The 16,990-nt window shown below is 39.5% G+C and overlaps 1 protein-coding gene across 1 annotated transcript in view; it reads right to left on the reverse strand.

The window, feature by feature from the left end:
- TENM1 (teneurin transmembrane protein 1) overlaps positions 1–16,990 on the reverse strand; it is a 246,047-nt gene that overhangs the window by 1,683 nt on the left and 227,374 nt on the right. The window contains exons 25-30 of the mRNA XM_009889346.1: positions 16,505–16,677; positions 14,026–14,261; positions 7,729–8,025; positions 3,252–3,639; positions 1,352–2,572; positions 718–860 (exon numbers count right to left, since the gene is read on the reverse strand). Of these exons, the coding sequence (XP_009887648.1) occupies positions 718–860; positions 1,352–2,572; positions 3,252–3,639; positions 7,729–8,025; positions 14,026–14,261; positions 16,505–16,677 (2,458 nt within the window). The remainder of the gene's footprint in view (positions 1–717; positions 861–1,351; positions 2,573–3,251; positions 3,640–7,728; positions 8,026–14,025; positions 14,262–16,504; positions 16,678–16,990) is intronic.

A 16,990-nucleotide genomic window follows, 5' to 3' on the forward strand; every position in this document is an offset into this window, starting at 1 on the left:
GCTACTAACATGAGCTCACGATACTTTATGCTTCCTCTTCCTGACTACATTAGAGGAAAGGCATATTTTCTCTCTCATCTTTGCAAAATAATATTTCTTTGTTAACAGATGCTCATATGGTCAAATGCAAAACATGAACACCTGCTCAGAATATTGGTAGTTGGTCCTGTTGCGGTTACTTTGATTGCTAGACCCTGATAGCTGCTGCATGGCTGCTCTTTACTGAAAATAAGCCCTGGAGCAAGGTTGGCTTTTACAGATTCCCCTACAAATCCATAGCAACATTTCTGGTTTCCTGCAATAATTATGCAGAGGTACAGACTTGTAAAGCTGTTTATACCCTCAGTAATTTTGCATCTCTTGTGGCATCTTTGCTAACAAAGATGAAAATCTGTGGTTTTAAATTTTTATTTCCACAAAATTTTTTGTAGCTTTTTCAGTTTACACACCTTTATCCTTTTGCCTATCCTGCCCTTCAAATTTGCATGGTTTCTCTGTAAACTGCTACTGTGTTCCTAAAAGCTTCTCCTTAAAACTCTTCTCTGCTCTGATGCCTGCACATAATGTGACAACATTAGTTTCAAGCATTGTTAGACTATATATCTGCCTTGCCTATTATGTTGAAAGCTACAGTCACATATTTCCTTGGTCTCCAATACCTTCTAATCAAGGTCCTTAATTTAGTACTAGAAGCAGCTGAACAAAGTTTTTGCTAACCTTTCCAGGATCCCACTCTTGAGTTTTTGTTTGAAGCTGTAAAAGTTCGTATGTTGTCTCCAAAGCTTCTATCTCTGGTTTGGGGAATCCAGGTAGTACGTTGTGCAACTGGAAACCAAACAGCTCTAGCCAACTTCCAATGTCTACAAAACAAGAAAAGGATGCTGGCAAGAAGGCACATAAATCCTAGAAAAAGTAAGAGCAGTCTGCAGAAATCCCAGCTATACAGAAATAATGATTTCACATCAATTTATGTTTTCAGTACTGGTTACAGCATTTATTGTAGCAAACAAATTATTTGATTACAAAGCACAGCTATACTCAAATCAATAGTGTACTTTCCATCTATTTATAATGGAAAAAAACTCAAATTAAGCTGCCTCCATTCTTCCCCTAATTTTAGCACTTAGAAAAGCAGCAGAAACAACTATTAATTATTTTCTTGGTTACCATAAAGGCTACAGAAAACAGATGAAGCTCAGTAAGATGCTACCTATTAAAGAAACAACTTTAATATATGTAAGATCAGAGCCAAATAGTAACTTTGGATGTATGCAAAAGATTTCTGGAGTCTTGAATTCACACAAGAATTTGACCACAAGTTGCACTTTCATGAGAAATGTGTTACTTTTACCTGTTGTATACTTAGCGACATCTTGGATTCTGCCAACTGGGTAATTATTTTCAAATGAGTAGAGATTAAATGGTTGTGGGACAGCATTCAGGTGTTTCCATATATGATGATTTGGTGTTGTCCACCGACCAGCAATGACATCATAGTCCCGCTGACCCAGATGAACCAATTTAGTAAGAGAATCATAGAGCCCTCCATGAAAACCAATGATAACCTGGAAATCTGGATTAGTGTCCTGGTAGATCTCTCCATATGGGGTGTACAAAATTTCTTTTATGACTTGGCCCCGACTGCTAAATACAGCTAGAGGTGTTCCAGTGTTATCACAAGCAACATAATACTCTTCTCCACTGCTTAATTCCATTGCAATGAGATGACCTTGAAGATCATAATATAGGGATGTTATTTCTGAGCTAGTATGATTGTACAAGTGAGTAACTCTTATTGGGTTGGAGAGATCAGCATAGAAGAACTGTAAGTGTTGTCCTAGGCTTGATTTGCTTGCAACTCGTCTTCCAAGACCATCATAACAGTATTGCACAGTCCAGCCAGACACTTTGTTGTACGCTTTGTTCAGCAGACCATTAGAGTTGTACTCAAAGATCTCATTGCCTCTTTGCCTGAGAAAACCATCTTCGTCCATTTTATATTGAATTTCTCCAAGTCTGGTAATGCGATCTCTCAGATCGTATCTCAGAGGAGTGAGGCGCGCACTGTTTCCATGGCTCAGAAGGTTGATGTTGCCATTAAGGTCATAGCTGTAGCGCCACTGGGTTTTATCATTCACAGACACAGTCTGAAGTTGACCATCAGCATCATATTCATAAAAATATCTTGTTATATTGGCATCTACACCTACGCGTATATCACAGATCACCATACGGCCCATATTATCATACTGGATGGTCATCCAGTAAGCGATAGACTTGAGAATTTCATACTGTACTTCAATCACCTGACCATTGGCACTAAAAATTTTGGTATGTTTCATCACAGTGGTGGTTATAACTTGGTTTAAATCATAATTAATTACACTGAATTTCCCAAATTGTTCAGTCCTGCCAGAGACATCGACGTAACGGTACAGATCTATGGGAAGAGGCGTCTCGTTTATCATGGCCTGCATGCTCGTGACACGGAAATTGTTATAGCTGTAGTCAAATCTGGCATTTACAAGCCCTTCTTCACTAAACCTGAAGATTTGGCGACCAATAAGCGGACCTGTCCAACACAAACAGGAAAAAGAGGAAAAGCAAGAAAGACAATGAATTATGTCCACAGTGTACTTACTCTACAGATCTAGCACAGACAAACGAGAAACTCAAATATACCCTGGAGCCTTATTGCTACTTGAGTGTCTCTGAAAGTATCATTAACTAAGAATATGTTAGACTATTCTCTCACAAACCTTCATTAATGCTTGCTCGACAAAATATTTATATCTTATTAGCATTTGTTTAAATTAATGCTATTTTATTCATAATTATGATTTCTATTTACTTACATGATAACTCTAAACTAAATTTATTTTACATGGTGATTTCTTTCCTCATATAAACAGTCCTTTTGAATTTATGTTATATTATGGTATAAACAGGGAAACTTGAAAATACAAACAATAAAACAACTTGATTTAGTATTTAGCAAATATCCACACAGTGGAATAAAAACAATCAAACATTGTAAGAGCTATTCCATACTAAGCAATAGAAAGAAAACTATATTTCAAATGGGACAGCTGTAGATGCCTATGGACACAGACACAGAGATATACACACATATTTTGCTATTGAAACATAAAATATAAGAACTTGTAGACATGAAAATAATGGAATTTCATGCCAGGTAAGTGTAGGATCAGAGCCAAAAACTTTAGCAAAGTAGTCATAGTTACACAAACCTGTTTGCCTGTATCTGATGGTACAGATGAACCCATCATGCATTAAATGTATTGTTTTAATAACCCCAGAAGATTCCTCGTAGGTGAATGTAACTTGAGTAGTATCATAAAGAATCTCGGAAAGTCGGGACTGTTTGGTGTATTTGTAAAGGACTCTGCGTCCTGTCCCAGGATATAATGTTTGCAGAAGCCGACCGTCTCTGGTGATGTCCTGTATGAAAGCCGCACTGCTGTCTGGAGGGGTATAGATGTTGCGGTAGTACCCGACGGACAGCATGGTTTGCAAAGCATGGCGCACCATGCTCGGCATGGTGACCGAGAGCAGGTAGTCGGACTGGTCATACTCAAAGATGTAGCGGCGCTGGCTGTGCAACAGGAGCATGACGGACTGCAATCAAACAGGAATGGCAGTATAAGTGGCTGATCAAGCAAATGATTATTCATCTAGTGAGTGCCTGGAACAACCATCCACTGTTGTAATTTGCCCTTACTGCCTGTACAATTCCAAGTGAAGTGTTCAGCTCCAGGAGACCTGGCCAGCAAGGTGGTACAAAACAGGAGGAGAGTAATAATAAGTCTAGAGGTAAGGACCTCCAAACTGGAAGGCAGATGTGGCTCTCAGCAGCATTTCAGCCTCATACTGACTTGCTATGTTGCTTTGAAATATTTAGGTCATCCTCCCAGGAAGCTAAACCAGAGGGAACCTCTTCCTTGCACACAGGCAGAGCATCTGCACCAGCAGATGTTTCTAGGGGAGGTGCAAAGGGGAAACTTTCAATGGTGTGTACAATGTGTTTAGTTTTTATTGGTACTCTGTATGTCTCTGTCACACACCCTCCTTTTATGTATGTCTTCTATTATGCCCCAGAGGTCACAGTATCTCCATGCTTAACCAATGGATAAAAATAGCCTGGAGGTTCTTTGGTGTGATTACTTCTATATCTGGTTTTTAATGTTTACAAAGAATATACTTTCTATACAGGTATTTGATATTTGCCCTGTGTTGGTTAATTGTGGCTGGTCAATGAAATCTGGTTGGTTGGTTTGGCAGATGAATGTGTGAGAACGGCAGAAATTTTTTTGTGCAAAAATAAAGTTTGAGTTCTGTAAACCTTTTCACCGTTCATGTGCGAAGTCACAGTGTCACAGAGTACAAGCCCACTAGTGAACAGTCACTGTTGAAGCAAGCATCATGAAAACAGAGAGTGAAAATGTATGGGAGAAATCTAGCCTTCCCCCAGCTCCAGTAAGTGACTTGGCTGGACCAGAGCACTACACATCCTTGCCACGCTGTCTGAACTGAGACGGAGCGCTGACACTGCACAGTTCTTAGCTCACAGCCCAAAACTACCAGGCACATAAGCAAATTTGTCAGGCTTCTGCATGATTGAGGCATCATGAAAAACAAAGTCTTATGAGGAACAGTGTGACTGCTTTTTCACAGAATATTGGGGAAAGAAATCAGAAAAAAAGGCTTTTTCTTCCTCTAAGCTCAAAAAATCTTCTCTAGGAAGAAAAGACCGAGAGCTCAGCCCTACAATGTGTTAAGTAACATTGGCCCTGAGCCACTTTGCTCTGACAAATAACCCAAGTGCTTATTCAAAGGACCAAAGATAGGCTAAGCCTTGGCCATCCTCTCTGCACCCCCGGCCCCACGCCCTCCCAAGATGTACTTCTTCCTGCCCTTGGTGAAAGACATCTGTCACCTGTACACAAGCCAGAGAGCACCAACATATGCCGCTCACAAGCTATCCTCTGCCAACTGGTGACGACAGACCTTTACACTGAGCTTTTTCTGATCGCTTTATTGCTGGTCTGCCAAGCAATTCTAACATACACAGTGTTTATTTTGTTTTCACCTTCAGTCAAGAGTCCCCAGCCTGCAGTAAACCACTGGCTGAACTCTCTCCTAGCACTGATGTGACGCCTCTCTCTATATACTGCTCCCGGGTCTGTTTTTAAGCTGTCTGCCATTGACAGAGTATGAATAACAAGATCAGAAACATCTCTAATATAACTTTAGTGCCGCTGTGCGCCATTTTTACAGCACTTTGTGGCTTTTCCACTTTTGTCCAGGACAGTAAAAGGATAGACAGTACAAGGGTTGGAGACTTAGTATCCTCTCTAGCCTATTAGAGGATACCATAAAGAGAAAAAAAAAATAATTCCCAATTCATCCTAATAATATTACAATAGATTTTTCAACTCTTTGTACAAATTGGGTTCTAATTGTTTTAAAGGATTTCAGAGGGTAGCTCATAAAATATCCAAAAAGCTGTCATTTTATAAAGGCAACCAGAGCCTGGTCAACCACGCAATGACTGGTGCCACATGGTATATCGAGACACACGGCCAGTGACAATTATTCGGAGCTCTACTGGGAATACACAGAAATGCTGAACATCACCACTAGATGTCATTTCCGTCCAACATACACACGCAGTCGCTCATCTATTTTGTCTGGTGGTAAACGGCAGGATTTTGGAAGTAAGCTTGGATTATTCAGGAGATTTTATAACAGCACTAACTAATTGAGGAAAGTGACTGAAACACGAGGAACTGAATCTCATCAGTAAAAATTATTTACCATGCTACAATCATAGTACTTTTTAAAACCTAAATTATTAGGTCAGTTTTGGAAGGAGAAGAGATTTTTGAAGATGTACAATTAACTCATCAAGTGCAAAAAAATGAAGAATTACATAACTATGAATTGGAAGCGAACTATATAATTGATTTTTTGATAAAAGGAATCATCGGGTCTTATGAGGTTTCCGACAACCTTTAGCAATCATTACATAATTAACACAATGAATTATTGACTTTAATGGAGCCACAAAATGATATCTCAATGTCTAATTTTGACAATGAATTAATCTTTCTTTGGCACAAGGAACAAACAGTGAGGAAAGTACATTAAATAGCTGGAAGATTATGTCCATACTGTGTATGACTTTCAATAATTTTAATGGCAAGTTACGGCATAACCCAAGCCTGCTTCTACCTGAACAGGTAAGCTTTTGCCATTTGCTTTTACAAGATCAGGATTTGGCCACTTGTGCAGAATTCCAAAGTAACGATTTTAAGTTATATGACTTTATTTATAAGCTCATCATAAAATAAGATCAAAGTGGTTTGGAAAGATAAGAAGCATACATCTTTCCAAAATTGTGGTCCATCAGGCTCAAGGAAAAAATAAAAGATTCCTCCAAAAGGCACATTGCCCAAATATTTGAAAGCTGCACTAAACACCTGTTTACTTGCAATTTGCAGAAGAGCATACAGACAAAAGAAGTCCTGACAAATTTATCTGAACCAAACTTCTGAAGCTTCTAGGGTTTGCCAATCTTGTTAAGATGTGCAAGAACCACGCTGCACACAGACAAGGAAGGAATCACATTTTTATGCATTCTCCATTCTAAATCGTTTTTTTCTCTGGGTTAGGTTTAAGTTTTTTGAGGATCGGGCTTAAATACATTCAAAATAAGTACAGCAAAGTTTATCTTAAAAGTACACATTTGGAAATTTTAAATATATAAATAACTTCAAAGTGATTGGATTTCTGGCGTGTAATGGCCCCTATCAGTTTTACCTCACCTGCCCCCTCTTAGGTTAACAGGTTCAGAGAAAACGTTCTCCAAACTCAGGCTAGATTGGATAGACCAAGATGCTGCTATTTTTTAAAAAAATAATTTAAATGGACACTGTTTGAATACAATTTCACACTAAGTTCTGAAAGCTTTAAAAACATAGATTGGCTTTTTGGTTTTGAGAGACAAGAGGATACCAAATGAGATGCTTCTACAGATGTTCTTCCTTAGTCTGTACAACACCTATTCCCCCATCTTGTGACCATTACCTGTAGACATAAATGAAAATTACAGTACTCAGGCAATTTAGACACGAAGTCACTATAAAATCGGAGCAATAACTCATTTCATATTATTACCCCCCATCCCACCCCAATAGCCCTCATAAATACTGAAGTAACCTTTCTCCTCACAGGCTCAATCCCTTCTTTACAGCACAGCACTGAGTAGGTGCAAGCTTGTACTCACTGCCTCACAATTTTGGCTTTAAAGAACTATGTTTGTGGGGAGGAAACAGCTCCTTTTCAGTGACTGCTATATTTTTGACTATGTTGTACAGAGTGGCAACATGTTTTTTCAGCAGCAAGAGTGTCCTTTGTTCACTTGAACTTGGACTGAAACAAAGAAGTCATTTCTACTTGCCAATTAAGCAAATCAGAGACGCTAATAACTTTCTTCAGAACTAAACTACGGCAGATTTGAACTGGTGACATACAGGTCTAAGCACATCCAGAGACATCTAGTTATGTAATTGTATGCATCTTCTGTTTAAAAAGTCTTAAATAGTCTTGCAAGAGATAGCATTATAACATACTTCACAATATAATATCTATATCAAAACAAGTATTTTTGCCTTGGTACATCAATCCACTTTTTAAATTATTTACCTTTTCTAAATATGTGTAACTCCATATTTTACCATCTGCCCATGTTCTGGAAATTATGTTCCCACTTGGATCATACTCCATTTTCTCAGTCCAGGTTCCTCTCTGGATATAGGTGACTAATCCAGAATGTGAATAAGTGATATTGACCTCATTGTACTTGCTGATGGGTGACCACAAAATTGGGCGTCCTGTCTGGTCATACATAATCCGAAGAGTGAATTTTCGATGATCATCATAAATCTTTCCTGTTCTGGTTACATGATCGAAATCAATGGAGAGAAGGTTTCTGTTGTGGGCCTAAACACAGAGATACAGTAAGGTAAGAAAACAATGCATCTTAATTACACACAACACAAATATTTCTGTGTCAGCTCTAATCAAAATGTGCAATGGTTTAACATTATGATGGAGAATTTAGGTCTTATTAAACACAAGAAAACAGAAAAATATTCAGATGAGAAACGGCAGGACCAAGAAACAAAATGTTGCCTGCATTCAGTGTTATTATACTTTGCATTACAGGATGCTTCCTATTTCCATGTGCTGAACCCTCACCTCTGCTCTCATATTTCCTAAGTTTTTTTCCCCTTCTTCCCAACTTTCATCTCTCTATGGATGGACTTTTTGATTCTAGCCAAAGTACTGCTCCAGGATAGCCCATGCCAGGTTGCATACTGATGCCGCAAAGGGAAGAGCTGTGCTTGCAGCTCCCAAAGACCCTGCTCACCAGCATATCCTCATACTACTTTACAAAACCACTCCACTCCCAGAGCTCAGGAAAGCCAATGGCAGTGGTGCCTGGTGCCAGCCTTATTCCTTGTTGCACCTCTCTTGCCACATTTGGGACCTGCAACATTTGTTAAACTCACTGTGTCTGACAGACTAACGAAGAGACTGTGCTACGATCCGTTAACATTTATGGTCCAACAGGAAAACGCAGAGGGGCAGCCCAATTCTCAATTTGAAACCAAGTTCAAAGCTGAGCCAGATTCATGAAGACAAAATCTATTTATCCAGTACTTTCATCATCTACCTCTTACATCATTCAGTCACTAGGCAATCACTATTAAACTCCATTTAAATCAGAGGTATAATTTAGGGAGCCATAAGACATTGTTCATTGACTTGTCTTCTTCAGATCAATGCTCAATGCCCTTGTATTAATCTACTGCATTTTATCGAATCACTTGCATGAATCTATTCCAATTACTAAATTCCTTACAGCAGAGACGGTGTCAGTGCAGGTGTTGGCACAGCACACGGCACAGTGCTTCCTCCTCACTGAGACCTGGAGGCATAGCCGTAAAGTAAATGGTTAAGAATACCTGTTTAATAATTCAAGCTGGGATCATATGGTGGTAGTGATTAGAAAGAACTTTTTTTTCCTTTCCCCTTTCAGTTTTTAGATACAAAATATTTTGAAAATCTAGAAGAAGTATCTGTTCTTTCTTCAACTACCATTCCTGGGGTTTTATATACCCACATGTCTAACTTTAATAGTGTTCATTTACAATAGCTGTAAAATACCTATATACTCCTGTAGACTGCTGTAACTATGACAATTTATGCCCTAATGATAGTTAAGGAGCCCAAGTAAAATGTGATGCTCAGTTCAACTATATTTACTTGTATACAGTCTGATGGATTAAGTTTATTACAATACATTTCTTTGCAAACTTCTTGCAAGATCTGAAAACAAACCCTCTTGGTGGTAAAATAACTGAAAAGCAAGCAGGGGATATACCCTGGCTCATATCCATTTACTGCCTATGTGCATATTTAATGTTCTTATGGCTATTATTATTATTATTACTGTAGAATGCAGTAAGGAGAAAGGAAAGTCTTGAATACAAATTGCTTGTACTCTAAATTTCAGGGACGATACAACAAATAAGAATGAAAACCAAACAGATGCAGAATTAGCAGCAAAATGGATAGCAGCAGTATATGAAAGGTCATAGAGTTAAAACAAGGTTTGGGTGGATGCCATTACTTCCCTTATAAACCACATTTTATGTTTCATTTGTTTACTTTCTTATATGAGATTTAAGTTAAATGTGACACCCTTCTCAAGGCAAGACAGGACGATATATCTGTAGCAGGCCTCATTTCAACATTGTCACTGAACAGCTGATTTCAAATCCCATTGGCTTCTTAAAGACGACTCCTCCAATGTACCTACAATGTAGTAAGGAGTCCCTGTGAGAGGCTGGAGCTCACATGTTCTGTTACAAGCTGGGAAAACTGGTTTCTGAAAGCGATGTAAGGTCAGAATTTCAGATGATGAAAATAATGAGAAAATTCAGTTGACTTCAACAATAATGTTAGTAGTGCATAAAAAGGTATATTTATTATATATTTTAAACATTCATTGCTCTACTTCCATTAGTTTTGTAGCTAGAAAATTTGCAGTGTAAATAATCACATAAATGTGGACTTCTCTTGACTTTCATTCTCAAAACTAAACTGACTACAATCTGTAAATCATATGAGATGATTGTATTATTTCTTTGTCTGTGTTTTGATTTGAGTCAATGTAAACTGATGCACACTGGCAGAGGATTTGGTCCTATCATTAGAACTTGCTGTAAGACTGGTAAATAAAGGGAGATCATTTGCTAAATGCAATAATAAACATAGCTGTCAAAGCCTGTTTCTGCAGGACTTTTGAATTGAGGCCAGTGAGTTACTTCTTTTTTTGTTATTAAAAAAAAAATCAAACCAAACCAAAAATAAGTAACGCTGGCCAAGCATTCAATTTTTGATTTTGTAGATATTCAGTTATAAAACCTGGACTGCATCCAAAGTCAAGTTCCTCTAAGTTATGCAAAAGACAGGAGGGAACAGAGCTGCATTCTAATCAGTATATTACTATGCATCATGCTCATTGGTTTTAACAACAGCCTTTGCTTCATTTTTAGAAGTCAATTAAAATAGCAGTTCAATTGATAAAAAAGAAGTCTTGCTAGATTAAGATTGATGTTAAAATGCCTGATTGTACATAGATTTATTATTAATATAAAATGCATACATGCCTACCAACTGTTTTATATACTTTCAGGAAGTGCCAGGGCAGGCAGTTCGGCACTTAAAAGAAACCTGTGACTAATTCCTTTTTCCCACATTGATTTAGATACTGAGATGAAGTTAAATGTCTGTTCTAGCATTTCAGTTAACTTACCCGCTTCTGCTCTATTTCTAGAGCAGGGAATTCACACCATGCAAAAATCCCACTTTTTAAAACACAACATTTACAGCATTATTCAGAACGTGCTAACAGTGGCCTCCTTCCAAAACTGGAAATAACACTAATAGAGTGACAAGCTTTCAAGATGGTTGCTAATTGCGATTAAGGATTTAAAATGTCCTAACATTTTAAATGTTAGGCAGAGAAGTAAAAGCTTGCTTCTCTTCAACTAGGTCATCCTTTATCTTGTCCCCAGTTACCTGCCTTCTAATTTATAACTCTTAGCACTTAAAGCCGTTTGTTTCAACAATGGTATCAGGACTGATACCTATGTAACATCTTTAAACCTCATTTCTACGCTTTTTTTCCCCCCTCGGAAAACTCTTCCATTGTGCTGTTTTTTTCTTTGACTGAGGGCTCCTGCAAGTCTGTTCATTTCCACTGAGAACTGGTCCAATCCCCAGAGCTTTTCTTTACATGTATTTTCAAAGTTCAGCATAGTTCTTTCTGCCCTACATTGCAAGCTTTCTAACACATTTCCTATTGTGCCAGTCATTGCATATTAAGTGTTTAAAAACTTTAAAATCTAACTCACTAGAAGTTTTCAGAAGGTCTCACCAGAACCTCATCCAGCATAAGGGCTTCTAATGACACTACATTTTTTTCTTCCCAGCAGTACTCAAGGATCTGCCAACAGTAAGCCCTAAATACCATTCATTATTTGGCGTACTGCTTCAAATACACTATATGATGGTATTTTTGCTCCTGCCGTCCTGCAAATTTCCTTTCTTCACCAAGGAAAGAGAGCTGCCTGGGCAAATTCTGCTGCTCCTTTGCCTTCCTCGCCAGCTGCACCGTTACAGCTCCTTCCGCCTCCACTGACTCCCCACTCCATCAGCATCTCATTCAAACATCTCAGTGCTAAAGCTGAACACTAGGACCCATATATTTCACCTATCCTCCAAAGTCCTTCTTACTGGTAGTAACAGCCTCAACAGTCCATTTGTTCCTTTCTCTTGTGCCTATTTACATGGTGTATTCTGTGCGCAAAACATTTATCCTCCTTTCCACTATCAAATCCTCATTTAATGTGCTATCCCACCAGATTCCCTCCAGCCTTGCCCTGACAGCCCTCACAGACGGTCCTAGAGCTCAGTACAGTCAAGGGATAGGAAAAGATTATAATACAGGCAGCTGACTTGTCCTTCTGATTAAGCAGACAATCCATAAGCCCCCTTGATCTCGAGTAGATATAAAAAGACACAATTTACAGAAATAACAATGCTGTGATTTAACGGCTGTGATGCTAGTGGGCGCTTTTGGAAGGACAGAGAATATAAGACAGCAGCACATCAAAATCATTGTTACACTTCTCCTTCACCTTCCATCCTCTCACTGGATGAAGGTGAAGGGGGAGAAGGAGGAGTACACAAGTGGTTCTATGCACCAACAGACTGATCCAGAGGTAGGTCAAGCAGTTGAGCTCTATGTATCTTCAGTGTTGCAGTATTTCAATGAACATTTTATGCCTCTAGCCATAATCCATTTAATCCTGACCAATTTGTGAATTTCTTCCCTTTTTTAAGGACCATGCAGAACCAAGTGGAAAGGAGTTAAAAGAACCTGCAATCAATTTCAACAATAGAAAATATAAACGGCATAATAGGAAAACTGTTCAGGGTGAAGTAGTTAGATTAAATATAACTGTCACGAACAACTTGGCCCTGGCAATGTAAGCAGAATAGATGACTGACTATATCCCTTCTGTTTAAGACTTTTATTACCTAAGATCATTAAAAAAAAAAAGCAGTGCCATACAGTTATTTAAGCACAAAATCATACAGAAATCAATTGATTGGGTAGTGTGCGGCATGGAGGCCATAGCTGGGATCCTGACATCTTAACACACGTTTGCCACTGTAATATATTCAGCTGCCTCCCTAGACAGGGCTGTGAGGACTCACACTGTGCTAGAGAGGAGACAGTCAGAAGATGGGCAAGAAAAACTAAATGAAGCTTTTCCCCACTTGCAAGATCCTAATAAAGCAATTGTGACTGCCAAATCTGAAAGATGTCCTTTCAAATGGGTGTTTCACATGCAGTGGCCAGTCTGGCCAGATCATCCAAGTCTTGCACTTCTGATTGATAAGCACAGTTGAAAACCAAACAGATGAGACGCTGCTAAAAAATATATAGGATCTAATAATCAAAAGACAATCCAGAGATTTTAATAACCATCTCTATATTTTCAGAGGTAACAGATGTACCTTCAGAGATAATACCTATCCAGACAGGTTGTAGTTAATAATGCAACATTTTTAAGGCCAAAATTCCCAGTCACACATACTACTGGTAGTGGTGTTTTAAGGAGTATTCATGTGAAAAACAGAACTGATTTCATAAAAACCTGTTCTGCAAGGTAGCAGTCTCTTTGAGCTTCAGTGTTACCTAATTAAATGCTGAATGTTGACCATCTGTCATTGTAATCTGTGATTTCTCCTCACAGATAAATATAAACCATGGATGCAATGTTAAAGTAATTCTTTATTAGTGCCATAGTGTAACCCAGCCAGAGGGAGCGAGGGGGTTTGAGAGCGAGTGGTGGAGGGCAGAGTACACAGCCTGTCTGGATACACAGGGAGATACATCGCTCTGGCTTGCAGGAAACCCAGTGACCAGGACACCCAAGGTGGGCCCGGCGAGACCTCTGCCCCAGACAGGGGCTGGCGTCTGTTATTTCCCCCAGAAGAAAGTAAGTCAATATATCTGAGAGAGGCAGAATGAGGCTCCCGCTCTGCTGCTGTGCCAGAGTAACTATGCATAGTCCTTTGCTCACAGCTTCTTCCAAAGCCATAATTAAGTTCTTAGTTGAAAAAGAAGAGGAAGAAAAAAAGTAATTATGTCTTGAGGTCAAGTCTCACAACCAAAATCAAACAGAGATCAAACATCCCTGTGACTGTCAGAGAAGTTTGGTTTTGAAATTCATGGCTGGGGCCCACCATTGATACAAACTTTCCATTGCTCTTCTTACAAAGTAGAACATTTCAACATGATTTTAGTTCAATGGCTTTCAAAGGGAACACTGCACTTCACACAAGAGGAAGCCTTACCCTTAGCCTTCTCTCAAATGTGGAGATATTGCCTTTGGTCTGCTCCCTCCTTTGCCTCCATTCAATGAGATTTGAGTTATGCTCTCCAGGAAGGGAGATATTGCACTTCCCTAAAGTGGGGCTGACAACCCCTGCTAGAATATGAGGCTCCGTGTTAAGCGTGATTTCCATTCCGCTGGCAAAGGTGACTCTCAGAGACCCATCTGGGCTGACCCGGTAGATATTCTGCGTGTTATCTGTCAAAAAAACAACAATCAAAAACAGGGAACAGAAAAAAGTTCAGATCTCCACATTTATGAAGCAAATCTTAGGTGCAATAGCGCTTTGTTTGTCTCCAGGTTACAGACAGCTGGACACGCACCAACTGCAGTGTGATTTTTCGCCATCTGTAACCTCCAGGCCTTCCCATGTCAAAGAGCTTTTTACTACATTTGGGCTGATGATTTCCATTGTGAAGGTTTCCTGCAACAGGAATAAAGAGTTTTTGCTTTCAGCCTAAAAGTACGTAAACCCATAGGCTGGGTTTTGACCACCGATATTGTGATGATTTTATCATGTTGGGACTGGTAAGCAGAATAGCGTACTGCTCGAATGACTGCAATGAGTATCTGAGGTCAAGCATGAAAGCTGTTTTAAAAATGTCTAGGATGATGGCCACTCTCCCATTCTGCCCCTTTTGCCTGTATCACTGTACTAAAACCTCCTCCTCTTCCCCATTAGCAGCAGGACCCTGGGGTAGAGGACAGTGACGAGGCCACGAGCCTGAAGCCTGGTGCAAAAGACCCACTGGGAAGTGGTTGTTGGCAGAAAAATGAATGGGTCAGCAACGGTGGCACAGCGAGCAGCTCCAGAGGCTCAGGACTGCGCTGCAGAGGGCTGTTGAGCGCTGCTGGGGTGACCTTGCACAGCCTCGTGCACTGTCATTCCTCCGCTCCAGGCAGAGCTATGCCACATCACCAGGGGTTTGGTCAGGCTAGGGACATGCACGCAGGAGGTTACTGAGGCTCAGCTGCCAGGGGACAACTCGATCATGAGCCCGAATGTTTAGTGCTAAGAGACAAAGTGAAAGTCTCACCCTTAACATGCAATTGAATACATACCAGCTAGGGACTATGAAAAGCATCCTTTTTTTTTTTTAAGCTGGTCCACACAGAAGTAACTGGTCCAGCTCCTGAGATGTGAATATGTGGAACACAGCTGGGTATGTCAGCAAGTGAAGATAATAGCCATTATATTAAAAGAGACTTTGTGACTCAGATGTAAGGATACCACGTCTGACTGGTTGTTCACAGGGTGCTTTGTGATAGTTTCACAGAGATATGGAAATATGCAAATTATATGAATTCATAAATATGATAGGTATAATAATAACTACAGCTGTTCATTTCTGGCACTGCGCATAGTATGCTAGCACTTTCCTCAGACATAATTTGGTAACATACCAACTTTGAGGAGTTTCGGATTTAAGGACAGACATACAATCAGGCAGTCAGTAGATGATGCAGAGAGCATATGGGGTCACTTGGACAAGGCTAACAGGTGATACAGCAACATAATATAATTATTTCTATTTATTCGGTGCTGTCTCAGCAACGCAATAGTGAAGAAGAATGAGAGAGTATCTTGTGAGGTGAGTTCTCACTATTTTTTTCTTACAGATCAAAAGCTGAGAAGAAGAAAACTTCTGTGATTTGCTCAGATTTACAAAGCCTTTCTATAGCAGACCAGAAGTCAGCCAGCTATTTCTTAGCACCTGCTTTCTCAAAGCCTGAACAATCCACTGACAACAACAACAAAAAAAAATCAACAAGGAAAAACCTCCAGATTAATTAAACTATATCAAACCAGAACTTTGATGATGAATTAGCAAAACCTGGAGGAGGACACTGGGGCACTTCCATTAGGCAGAGAGTAAATTCTTCTTGAGAGATACGACATTGCCAGGGAAATCCTGTGGTGTCTACAGGGGTTGAGTCAAAAATCTCATCCCCAAAGCAGTCACCAGCAGAGGTGGGTCATGTTTTCCTCCTTCCTACAAGTGCTGTCACCAGGACACAGCACTACCAGAAAGAATTCACAGCATTGGCCAAACAAGGCATTTCAGTACTAAAATGTCAGTGGAGCATGTAATTCTTCTGGGCAGTATTTCTCAGAATAACAAAGCTCAGTGTACTATAGATCAGTCTAAGTCCTCCAGACACTGAAGCAGAAAGTAGTATGTAAAGCCTGGAAAACATCAGAGATTTCAATAACTAGAATCTATCCATGGATTCTAGGAGGAAAAGAATTCACTCGTGGTTTGTTTCTAATTGGTAGCCCAGGAGAATTATAAGTAGTATCTAGCTATTTGTATGGAAGCAAGGAAGAAACAAATGAACTAATTCTGATGTCTTTTTTTTGGCAATCAGTTAAGAATGCAATAATGTCTAGGGTTTGAAACATAACGATTAGGGAAGAAATAACAGAAATGCTTGATTACCTTGTTTTAAAGTATATATTGTAGAGGTAGCTGAGAAATTTGTGGCTGTGATCACATTCTCTCTGTTTGAAGTATCAAGTTCTACTCGCGTCAGTTTTTCAACATCACTGTGGAAACTGCTGACTTCCCCAGTCGGGAAGGTCGCGTTGGTCAGATGGCCATCAGAGTCATACCTGCAAGACACGATGTTAAAGAGCCAGGAAAATACATCACTATTGCCTTGTAGATATTGCTAAAAGAAAAGAAAAAGGAAAAAAAAAAAAGAAGCATTGTCAACACTGTGCAATAAGTAAAAAGGTAAGAATTGGTCCATTTACTCATTCAAAATGCATTCATTCCCTAATTTGAATTCCTGCTTAGGCTCTTTTCAGTGGTGTGGGATAAAATACAACTGGGAGTAGTTCATTCAGCTTCTGCCAGAGGTTTCAGTGCTGCGCACAGCGGGTTTAACCCGCTGGGATGTGATACAGGAGGGCGGCCGCTGGA

This window comes from Charadrius vociferus, unplaced genomic scaffold, assembly GCF_000708025.1.
Source record: "Charadrius vociferus isolate BGI_N301 unplaced genomic scaffold, ASM70802v2 scaffold7, whole genome shotgun sequence".
Taxonomy (NCBI): domain Eukaryota; kingdom Metazoa; phylum Chordata; class Aves; order Charadriiformes; family Charadriidae; genus Charadrius; species Charadrius vociferus.